Source organism: Vanessa atalanta, chromosome 7 (genome assembly GCF_905147765.1).
Source record: "Vanessa atalanta chromosome 7, ilVanAtal1.2, whole genome shotgun sequence".
NCBI classification, from domain to species: domain Eukaryota; kingdom Metazoa; phylum Arthropoda; class Insecta; order Lepidoptera; family Nymphalidae; genus Vanessa; species Vanessa atalanta.
The window spans coordinates 4690573-4703144 of record NC_061877.1 but is presented as its reverse complement, the minus strand read 5'-3'; the positions used below and the strand labels follow the sequence as shown (position 1 = coordinate 4703144).

The following is a 12572-nucleotide window of genomic DNA, read 5'->3' as shown; positions in this document are numbered from 1 at the left end:
TTAGCACTCGCTTGGAGGCAGGTCCTTGCTGTCAAATATTTGCACGTACACAAAATTTAAAATAAATTAATATTTTTCTATCACATTTTTTGCAAAAAATCGTAACTTTAATAAAATATAATTTAGGATTGTATGAATAAATTAAGGCAACATTATTTGTATTATGTTCGTCACGTGCATTTTTTAGAAATATAGTAACTTCTAAAAAAGATTTTGTAGAGCGACAGGATCTTGTGGTGCTTCCGCAATGAGATTCGCCCAAAATGTTCCATAGTTTTTCAAAACTGTGCCCCTGAAATGTTACAAAAAATTACGTTTCAATACAATTAAAAATTTACTGTTAGTCACACAAGAACGGTACGGGAAATTATTGCGATCTAAAGTTATTGTACTTTATCAATGTTATTGTTAAAAAGATAAATTCAAATGAAAAAACTAGACACTGTCAGACAAGTAGTAACTAGACACATAAAAAGACACTGTCTTCAACATATTTCTCTCGTTTAACGTATGCAGAATTAGTCGATTTTTTTATAAAAGTTATTATATTTAAAATAATTTAATTTAAAAAAAAAAATTAAACGGAATGATTGATGTGATTAGTATTTTTAAAACCAGGATTATTTTTATAAAAAATAATAATATACCTCTAATAATTGTTAATTAACAAATAACTCAAAACCTTTTCCTTAAAATCCCTGTCATAATAAGTATGTGTAATATTAGGTGTTACTTATATTCTGTAATTACTCTAATGCGATTTCCGTTCAACGAATGAACATTTAGTTTGAGCTAAAGGTCTCGGTGATACCACATCACACACATGTTTCACAAGACGCTATATGGGTCGAAGTGAAAGGTGCTTAGTCAGGGGACGTGTTAACGAAATCATATATTTTTTAACTTTATTAAAATTTTTAACGTAATGGTCATATTTTCACCTTTCTAATTAATCACTTAAAAACATTTTGTCTCAAATTGAGAATCTGGACAATTTTTCCTATTTAAATTTTAAATATAGTCACATTTACATATATATCTTTTTCGTCCATTGAAACACCACATAAAACCTACAAGTGTTTGTAGGAACCAATTATTATTTTTTCTACCTAGGTACCTAATTTATTCAATTTATGCCAGATCCCTTAGTACGTGAGCTGACTCGCGCTGTTTATTGATTAATGGCTGGGTGTGGCACAAGACAGCCCGATTTTTTTAATTTAAAAACGTATTCCAGTTTCTAAGTTGACATAATTATGTCTAAAATGTACGATTGAAACGTTCGATGAACCTCGCAAGAAAGGCCCGGTAATTTGGCATAAAAAACTATATATTCTTGTTTAGTTTATGCTCGTTTCAATGTTCAAGGCTTAAAATACCATATTTTTTAACATGAGAACCGTATGTAATTATGATTGTTTTTACAATGTGAATTTTGTATTTTTAATAAAATCTCGATTTAGCGTTAAGAACAATTGAAGGCTTAACCTTAACATTATTAAACTATAATTATAATATATTGATGAACAATGAAGTATAATATGGGAAAACTAAGTAATAATAGGTATATATATCTACTAGGTGGTAGGGCGTTGTGCGTGTCCGTGCTATGTTATACGTAAAACCCATTTATCACTACCAGTAACCAGTTTGAAGGGTGAGAGGGCCAATAAAATTATAGCCAAAGGACCACAAAGTTTCAAGCTTGGTGGCGTATATAGGCTTAATATTTCTGACAGCGCCAATATTTATGGTGGTAAACTTATTTACCACCAATTGGTCCAGGTGCTATTCCAAAAATATAAGAGATATCACTTACGTAAAGTAAACGCGGCCATGAGAATTATGTGGCGCTTTCCACACGATTGTAGCCTTAATCTTTTCCCTGGGGTCTGCATGTGTGACTGCCGAACACTCGGGATGAATGCTGGTGTTCGGAGTTTCCTCCCACGAGCCGAGCCACTGATTGTTTTCGACTGACCGCGCTTGTATAAAAAAGCCTTTGAAGGGTTCCGCACCCTCAATGGTTACTAGAATTATAGACAGTTATTTAAATAATTTTAGTTAAGCCAAGTAGAAGTACCTGTGGAAAAAATGGTAGCCTGGGTAGAAAAATGTATCGTAAGTGTAGATCGCGGTCTTACATCCGGGTAAACACCACTAAGTTTTCCTGTGCATTATTTACAAATAATCTTGTAGTCGTTAGTGACGGAAATCATCGTGTAGAAAGGAGATTATGTATGTGTCGGAAGATTTTCTTCCAAATGTGTATTCACTGATCAGCATTGGACTCTGGTATTTGAAAGCAGCGATACATGAGGCCAGATGGTCCAAGTACATTATTTTTTTTTAATAACTGTTACTCATAAAACTATTAAGTATGGATACCGAACTTATGTCATATATTCGCAATAGGGTCGGGGTGATTATAATATTAGATTATATGATTAGACTTCATAAATAAAATAAATATCTAGATTTTTCTGAGCAATGTCAATGAATCTAAAAATCGATCTATCTGTCCCAAACGAACCGGTCGGGTCAACCGAGACCATAAATGTTTGACCTACAATGCCATCACTTTGAAACTTGCACAATCCAAACATTTCGTACAAACATTGATAGTACATATCAATGAGCTCTAAATTCAATTTAATTCCTTTAAATAAAATAATCTAAGGAAACTGGATTGATAAGAATCAAAATATATTTATGTAGCATGTGTTTGTTTGTGTGTATTTTCGTAAGTAATAGTTATGTTATATTAAATATAATAATTATTTGCTTTTCAATAAAATAGGTAGAATGGATATGTACGAAATATTTAGTATTTAAGAAATAGATAAGCATTGCAATTATGACTTTCATAATGTTATGTTGCAAAACCATGACCCGTCAAAACTCGCTCGACGAAAACCAAAAGAATTGTGCAACATTATCGCAGCATCTGAGATGCATAGCCTTACATTGTATGTTAAACATATTACTTATGAATAAATAATATATTAAAATTTTTATCTAGTATGCCAGAACTAGCACAGACTTTTTTTAAATTAAGTATGTTTTTATTACTTTCAATTAATAATAATAAGTTATAGAGCGATCGTGACTCTAATGAAAAGGCAAATTTTATAAGAAGATATTTTAATTACTATTTATGTTAAAAAGCACTATCTACTCCTTTATAGTCTATATTATCTACATACAACAATACCACTTATTAATTTATTCCTGAATAATTCCTAAAATATCCGTTCGTTAACATATTTAATTTGCATAAATTTAGTCTCGATCGCATAAACATTTTTCACTTTACAAAAAATAGATTTTTTTAATTTTAGAAATTATATTGATTAAATTCATTAAAAATATGAATTGAAATTAAATTTTCTACTAACATGTTTAATTATGTCAAAAAGAATGCCATACCTATGTGGCATTATTTTTGCATTGGCAGTATGTTTGGTATATAATATTATATTCGTCAACTAAACTAAATAAAAATCGAACCTGTGATCCTGGTATTTGGCCCATAATTGGCAGATGATGCCACTATTCTGTAAGGTAAAGTGGAGAGTGGTTGCGTGCGATGTTGACCGTGATTCGGCTGATTCGCTCGATCCTTTACACACGCGTCTACAGGAGCACCATCGGGAAAACTTTCCACACCCATACAAATCAGTAGAATCACAGATAATTTTGCAAACATTTTAAAATATATTAATTTTCAAGTGTTTTTGATAATCTTTACTCGGAGATCCAACATAAACTGCGCGTACGCAACAACTTACGCTCACTTTTGTAACTCAACTTGGAAAGGGTCTAGTATTTTAACAAGCTGTTCAATTAACTTTTGAACATGTGGTCGCTTAGGTTGCAACATATTTGGTAAAAAACTTGGTGCAAAAAATATTTATTTAGTCTAACGTATTTCATATTCTCAAGTTAAATATAATTTTATTCGGAAAATTAAAAACGTATTGGTACTACAAATACTTTATTAATGGAAAAAGAAAAGTTATTATTACAAAACATATGTTTGAATATTATATGACTGAGCATTTAAAACATTATTTCATTCGTCTAAAAATATAATTCTATCCGTTTCGGGTCTGTTTGGTGATAGAAGATCAGGATCCAGTTTGACGTCTTCGCTGCTACTATTTACCATATATTGCATTATTTCATCAAGCATAGTTTTATTACAGTTTTTCAATTCTATATCAATATCTTCCAGAGTTGATTTGTTATCATGTTCAACCGCATTCATACTATCATATGAAGAACGTGGTTCAAAGGAATCTTTATAATAGTCTTCCGGTAATTTTATATTTTCCTCGACCTCTTGATTACTTAATATATTCATTTCATGGTCTGTCTGAATTTTATCGGTTTTATCCTTACCTTGTGATACATCAGTCGTGGTAACGGAGTTGTTATATTCACTATCATTTGGCGAAACACATTTAAGCCAATCAGGACATCCAATTGATACACTCGAAGCGTTTGTAAAACCATAGTATTCTTCGACTTTAGAATTTCTATTTGGGATGTATCCGGAGTTATTATCGCAGTCGGATCGTTCTAAGTAATCGTAGCCTTCGTTAACCATACTAGTATCGATAGTTTCGTATATTGGGTCGAGTATTTCAGCTAACCGTTCGCTTGCCTGTATCGAAATGATTTCAGCGACATGTAATTTCGGTGTGATTGTCGAATATCGATTTTTGATATACTCTGTGTTCTGCGAGTGGAGACCCGTGGTGTAAGTAAGTCTTCGATCAGTATTGGGATCGGTACTGAATCTAGGATAGTTTGAATCTCGGATGCCAGACACCACTGTCTTTTTGGCCTTTTTGTAAGTTGCCTTAATAAGTGTTTGGACCTTAAAATAAAAAGCCTTAATTATTTCACTCAAAATAACAAATAAAACGATGACGAATATGACTTACACGGAAAAGTTATTAATATATATTAATAAGTAAATTCCTTAGAAATAAATAATAATAGATATTTTTAAATTCAAAGTCAGTACTTATTTTTAATAATTTATTAAAAATATTAAATAAATAAATATCTATTTTAAAGTATTCAATAACAGTAAGATTATTTAAGACTCTGTTTACCTCTTTATTCACGTAGCAGTAAAGTATAGCAACCACGAGCCCCTGCAAGCCCTCAATAGTATAAGCAATAAAGTAATACGTTTGCTCATATGCACAATCAGTCGTCTTCGGTCTGATGGCGGTAAAGATGAACTGCGTTCCGAAAATAGGCATCAGAAATAACGTTGCCTTTACAGTGTTTCTGGATGAGAAAATAATATTTCGAATTAAGATGAGATTCAATGATAAAAATAAATAGATATGCATCTGTGTTTGCGTACACATTTATGCCATATAATATTATGTCTTAGTTAGTTGGCTTGTTTCCTTTGAGATGGACACTGAAATCGGTCAGGAGAAGGAGACATATCACAACGTGTGTATAATATAATTATACTAGTACAATATTTTTTGAATATGCGTTGAAATTTATTTTTTTAACATAAAATTATGAACATTGATATCTTAATCCATAGGAATTAATCATTAATTCCTATGGATAAAATCGTAATTACGATGTCTTTACCCAAACAAAAGTACAGCAAAATTGATTACTTTGATACAGTGAACCAGTAAAGATAAACTTGAAAAACAAGTTTATCGACCTCTTAAAGTCAAAAGGTTCTTCCTGGAGCAGAGTATTCGATTGTGATAAAATGTTGCACACAATTTTACATTTACCAATAAATAAATAGATTTATAAAGATGATAAAATTATTGGAGTATTTCATTCAGGACGAATGTAGACGACATTGTATATTATGATTGATTTATTAATTTTATCAAAAATAATAACTTTCATTTCGATCCTTCTCAGTGGAATCTTACATTGCAGATCAATGGTAGCCTTTAAATTAAATGTATTAAATGTAGAATTTTCAATGAAAAATTCTTTAACAATAAATTGTATTCAAATTCTGGCGTCATACTTACAGTTGGTTAGCATTTTCTGAGTTCCGTATCTTAGTTAGCAAAACCCTTAAAACATCTATGAACAAAATCGTGTTGAGAGCAAGAATAAAGATGCGTGGACCGTCAAGCGCCCACTGAATGTGGTCCACCGTGTACACCACCCAGCATGAATGGTCATTGTGTAAGCCCATGACTATGGCCCATGCCACTACCGGCAAGACGGCGATCACTAAAAATATTTAAATATATTGTAATATAAAATACAAATCTGGGCAAAAACTTAGCCCGTCTTAACATTCTTTAAGACGTTAGGAGCTTATTCAACTGCAATACGTGCAGAGTCATCTACTATGTTTTACTTCAGGACAGAGCACATGATGAATTATAAACAAAATCTCAGTGTATGCTCGAATCTGACATTTTCGGTTATGACTCTACTTTTCTATTACGGTAATTATTTTTTTGTTTTATATTTATTCATAAAATCATTTGTCTTGACTGAATGTCAATATAGGTTTATTTTTATTTGAGCATCCACTAAGAAACGGTTTTTGAAAATTTCAACTTTAAAGAGGGGTCAACTGGTGGCGCACCATTATATGAATTTTGTCCGTATGAAGTTGAAATATAAGGCAATATAATAAATTATTTTGTCTAAGTAAATACAATTTGGTTAGTCTACAAACCTGCTCCTACTGCATACAGCCATATTATATTCAGTTTCTGCCTGAAGACCGCTACGATCAGCCTGTGTAAGTATATGCCTTCCACCAACATGCATACAAACACCGCGTTGGCGGCGATGCGCTCCGATACAGCTAACACTCTACAAGCGATCCCATGCAACGACATCGCTGTATCATCTACGGTGATTAATTCATTTATGTAGATCTAAAATTTAAAAAATCGCTATAGTCTGTTTGTTTATAAATTAATATCAAATTTTCTTTTTAATACAGAATCTTACATGGTTGGACTATTAACATATCTTGGTGGTAGGCTTTGTGCAAGTCTGTCTGGGTAGGTACCACGCACTTATCAGATATTCTACCGCCAAATAGCAGTACTCAGTATTGTTGTGTTCCGATTTGAAGGGTGAGTGAGCCAGTGTAACTACAGGCACAAGGGACGTAACAACTTAGTTCCCAAGGCTGGAGGCGCATTGGTGATATAAGGAATGGTTAATATTTTGTACAACGCCATTGTCTATGGGCGATGGTGACTACTTACCATCAGGTGGCCCATTTGCTCGTCCGCCTACCGATATTATAAAAAAAATATTTTACCATCAGGCTCTGAGCTTAGGCCTAGGCCTACACTTGGCCTACACTGTTGCTAGCAACAGCACACTGTGTAGCCAAGTTCTGGATCTTTATTGCGAGGCTTGAAGATTAAATAAACTGGCAAAATATTCATAACATTTTGACTTAAAGTTTTTTTTATTGAGATCCTTACTTATGATAATAAAAAAAATTGGGACATTTTTTTTTACTTATAAATAATATGAATATTATATCTTATTTATTATATATTATATTACTCACCTCGCTTCTACTGACAATAACGAGAATATTTCTCATCACGATAGCGATGAGCAAGTTCCTGTGCAAGGCGACTCTGATGACGCGAAGACGTTTGTAGATGAAGAATATGAAGATCGCGGGCAAGCACGCCGCGATGGAGAACGCGAGCATTGCGATGTGGTAGCGGTAGCGGCGCAGCAGGCGTGGCGTCACGCTGCACGTGCTGTAGTCGGTCTGCTGCTCCCAGGTGCCGTTACCGTAGCACGGCTTATTACTGTAGTCTGAAAATTAAAGCATTATAAAGACATTCTTAGGAATTCAACTCACATGTACAGCCTGTGGGAAAATTTACAGGCTGCTAATGCTAAAGAAAAAAAAAATGTACAGCCTGTAAATTTCCCACTGCTGGGCTAAGGCCTCCTATCCCTAAGAAGAATGTTAGGAGCATATTCCACCACGCTTTTCTAATGAGGGTAGGTGGTATCATACGTGGCAGAATTTCGTTGAAATTAGACACATGCAAGTTCCTTCACGAAAATTCAGTGTATTAAATAAATATAGTGGGATCAAAAGGCAGGGCTGGATAAAAAAGAGATCAAGAAATGAATGTTAGTTGGGCTACCTACTTCTTAAAAAGTATAATACGTAAAAAGAAAATCTATGAAGTATATCTATAGATAAAGCTTCAGGATACGTCATGAATTATAACCATACAAAAATGAACTTTAAATAAAAGAATACTTAATGAATCGTACGATAGCAGGATGGGCCGGTGTTGGAGTAGGCGAATTCCGGACACACGGAATTGGCGGTTGTGCCGTTCTTCGCGGGTAGCCAGCAAGTCCAACCGTCGAATGTCGGTCCACATTGACCTGGAAGTATTGTATAATCATTTTGTTAAGTAATAACTCATTTAAAAGATCTTGTTAGATATTTTGTTTCTTTATATGCAAATTTTAGTATTCTGTTTGGGCGTTATTTTATTTTCCTCTTTACGGTTATGTCATATTTGCCGGCCCATCGGATCAGCAAATCTGACATAACTATCTAGGTCAGGAGGACACATGAATCCTTACCACTTTCGTACATATTTTCATTCATAAAATGACTACAGCAGTCACTGGCTGCGTAGTAACAATTTTCCCATCGTCCTTGCGCCGATGGTATTAATGCGTTGCGTACTGCAACCGCTACTTCTTCGAAGTTAGGATCAAATGGATAACATCCGCATGTGCCATCATCTCGAGCCTAGAAATTGGTACTCATTAATATAATAGGCAAGCGTTTTAGTATGATGATTTTATAGTTAGACGTACATATGTATGTTAAATACCTACGTCTTCGTCCCTTCAACATCCTGTGTATAAAAAAATATTGATCTATATATATGTATATTATTGTTCTTCTGTTAAACCTGTAGGCGTATCTGGGTAGAACATTATCTTTAGATATTTTAGCGCCAAAAGCAATACTTCGTATTTCTTCATTTATTAGTTTGGTAGCACAATGTAAGGAGTCGTTAATACTTCTCACAGACCCAATATCTATTGAGATTGTAAAAAACTGAATGATCTGAACACCATTCGTTCACCAAAATAGATACTTGCAACATTGAACAACAGTATGATATCGGTTTAGTTGTCATTATTATTTTTAACAAAGTTAGGCATGGCTTATTCAATAATTTTAAAATTCGAATAATTGTCAATCATATTTTTTGTTCAGCAGAGCGGAAAAATAAACGATACCTAATAATTAACTTGAATAAAATAAGGAAAGAGTTCCACGTACTAAACATCTCATCGAGATATGAAATGATACCGAATCGTTAAAATAACGATTTTCATCAATATTATCTTTAATGATGATGATGATAAAATACTCCAAAAAGTTTCATGTTTCATATTTAGTCTGTATAGAAAATATATTGAATAAAAAAAAAGAAAAAAAAACGTCCTCAATCAAGATTATTGGAACATCGATCAACGAAAATTCTAGATTTCAAGATATTATAATCAAAGTACCTATTGTGCTCTTCAATATTATTGTTCGTATTTTACGCTTAATTTTTTATTTTAATATTTTTATACTACTTTCAAATTACTTTACATCTATTCTTGTGTAGCAAATCAATTTTATTTGGGTTATTGCAATTCGTAACAAAACCTTACTTATAACTGTAATTGTTCCAAAATAACCGTATCGACTCGTGACTTAGCAATTGCATAATAATTTATATTTATTAACAATATATTGGATAATAATATAATTATATAAACGCAAACTAAAAATACCTACATGAAAATTTAATAATGGTTTTGAAACCATTATTTTCGCTTAAGAATCACGTGTAATATGTAATGGAATCTTAATTATATTTATTATGTTTCGTTGATCGTGGATATTTCGTTTAATTCATGTTAATCAATTGTAATTTTATTTTTATTTATTTTTTTATTTATTAAGTGTTTATTCTTATTTTTAATTTATACATATTTAATTAACTTTAATATTATGCGAATTTAGTCATCGTTATTTGAAAACATGAATGACTTTTACTAATGTTGCAATAATTATATTTTAAATACTAATTATATAATTGTGCAGAAGGAATAAATACTAACTATTTCCAAGCACGGCGCAAAAACATTCCCATATACACATCTTGAACTCAAATTTATGGGGTTCCTCCCTCCTACGTAAAGGAAGTTTGGAGTATAGAGGAGACATCCCCATCCTGCGACCCACTTGAACACCTGTTCATGGTACCAAACATTCCGGAAGTTGCAGGTCTTGCCGCTGTCAACTGGAATTGCATCCAGAGGTTCCTATAAAATTATAGAATAGTTGTATAAAACTAAAATAAAAAAAACAGTCTTTGTAAAGGATTTATTCCTCATAAACAATTGAACTTATGCTACTCTTTACTTCACTATTCGCGTATAGCCAATAATTGCAAAATTCGGAGAATATAGAAAACTATTATTAGTCCTTTCCCTTCAACCCACGACGCTGCAAAATCACACGGTAAGTTATTTTACCTTACTAAACAAACCTACAAAATTTCGCCGTGTTACGAATTTGTTAGGGATTTTAGGCTTTATTGACTGGACTATATTGAGAATATAAAAAATAGAAACGAACATGAAAATAAAACCATTTAAAAATAGAACGAACATTTTTCTACACAAACATTCAAAATCTTCTCAACTTTTATGCAATTGGATATAGTAATTCTAAATTACTTAGTAAAGTTATTTGTCAAATCAGATCGATCGGAAAAGATAAAAAGTAGAGAAAACTTCGTAAAATGCAAAACTATCTGCGTGACTTTTAGACTAGTAGACAGCTCCAACTTCGTACGTACATAAATGCAACGCTATTAGATTTCGTACGGGTGATCACAGTCAGCTGACTTGTGAAGACATCGCGATTTTTTCTTTGAAACTGTTTGATAATAACAATTCCATAAAAAATAATTGTACTTGAATCTAAATTGTTTCAAGAGGCACGATTTTTACGGACTTCATCGACCAATATCGTCGTAAAATTAACTAATTAGCACCAGTCATAAATTATACGCAAAACTTATTATCGATATCGCCAACGTGCGAGTAGTCGCAGTGAATGACTGATTCATAATATGTATACTTAATCTATAAAGAAATATACCTCGCATATATAAATGTTAGGTTTTTCACATGCCAGCTCATTGTTTTGAGGAGCCACACGAGGGTTGCGTTCGTATTGATCCCATACTCTTGAGTCGAACGTCACAGGATTAAGACCATCGTTGAAGTAGCATTTAACCTTGAATAATAAATGTAATAAATAAAAATAATCCCCAAATAAAATACGTACATAGTATTAACAAAGCATCTTAAAATTGGGTAGAAAAAATTTATTAAAAACACTTTTTTGCTCTCATTATTTTACAGGCGCGTTCAGAAATTATTATATTTTTGAAACAAGTTTTTTTAATTGAAACAAACTACAACTGACTTTTCGTAGGGTCTCAAAAACCCTTGAACTATTGCAATTATTCGAATCTGATCATTTTATATTTAGGTTGATATTTTTTTTTTCTAAGCTATGATTAATTAGCTAAGCTGCGATGTAGGTATTTGTACAGCACAAAACAAGGACTTGACAGTATTGTGAGGACGGCATAAAACAAATAATTAATTAAATCTAACAGAAAAAAATACCTCCCCTAATTATGAACAAGATTATTAATATACACTAATTTAATACTCCTTTTTTATTTGTCGAGTAAATAGATATAAACTTTTGACGTGATTTGTTTTCTTATAGATTTGACTTTTTAATTTTTACATATAAGAAAATTCTGATGTATTACTGATTGAACATTACATTTATTCAAAATGTTGTAAACATTGTCCAGAGTAAAACATTTATTTTAAACAAAAGAATATCATTACAACTTTTATTAAAAATGATCATATTACCTGAGCATCACTAGAAATCCAAAATATGTAGAATGAAACGGTTAAAAAATTATTTATTTTGCACATCATTAAATGTAGCACTTTTTCCACACAGTAAAATCATAATTAAAATTATAGCACATTCCTTAGGATGTGTCAAATTGTAGACCACAAAAATCGTTTGACACTTCGTAATAGGGAACTCTGTACTAAACGTATTTGAAAGGAATTGTCGTCAGGCATTCCAGTTCGAAGAGAAACCATAACAGTTTAACAATTGTCTTCAATATTGAATATATTTTCTTTCGCATCTACCACTGTTGCAATTGTACTAAACAACTGTTTACAAATTATCATCGTTACAATCTATTGTTATCTGAGATTAATCATGAAAAACTCCGTGATTCGTACATTAAAATCTTATCAAATATTCCACCCATAAATTACATTGATTTTTATTAATTTAATTCACTGCCCATATTATTGAGTATTTCGGTAGTGACAAAATTCTTAAACTTGTAGTCGTTTTTATTAGGTACATGAAGATTGATAAAGATCATATTTATTGTTCTAGCAATGATTAT

General features: G+C 32.1%; 2 protein-coding genes across 2 annotated transcripts; both read right to left on the bottom strand.

Annotated features, from left to right (window-relative positions):
* Positions 1-201: 201 nt before the first annotated feature.
* On the bottom strand, positions 202-3709 carry LOC125065424 (putative defense protein 3). The gene is made up of 3 exons (XM_047673004.1): positions 3511-3709; positions 1820-2030; positions 202-292 (listed from the first exon to the last, which is right to left on the bottom strand). The coding sequence occupies exons 1-3, from the start codon at positions 3707-3709 to the stop codon at positions 202-204; spliced, it is 501 nt and encodes a 166-aa protein (XP_047528960.1).
* Positions 3710-4075: 366 nt separating this feature from the next.
* On the bottom strand, positions 4076-12325 carry LOC125065518. Its single transcript, XM_047673199.1, has 10 exons — positions 12010-12325; positions 11213-11350; positions 10165-10368; positions 8617-8788; positions 8296-8412; positions 7562-7821; positions 6704-6908; positions 6039-6246; positions 5127-5307; positions 4076-4885 (listed from the first exon to the last, which is right to left on the bottom strand). The coding sequence occupies exons 1-10, from the start codon at positions 12076-12078 to the stop codon at positions 4076-4078; spliced, it is 2364 nt and encodes a 787-aa protein (XP_047529155.1). The 5' UTR covers positions 12079-12325.
* Positions 12326-12572: the final 247 nt, after the last annotated feature.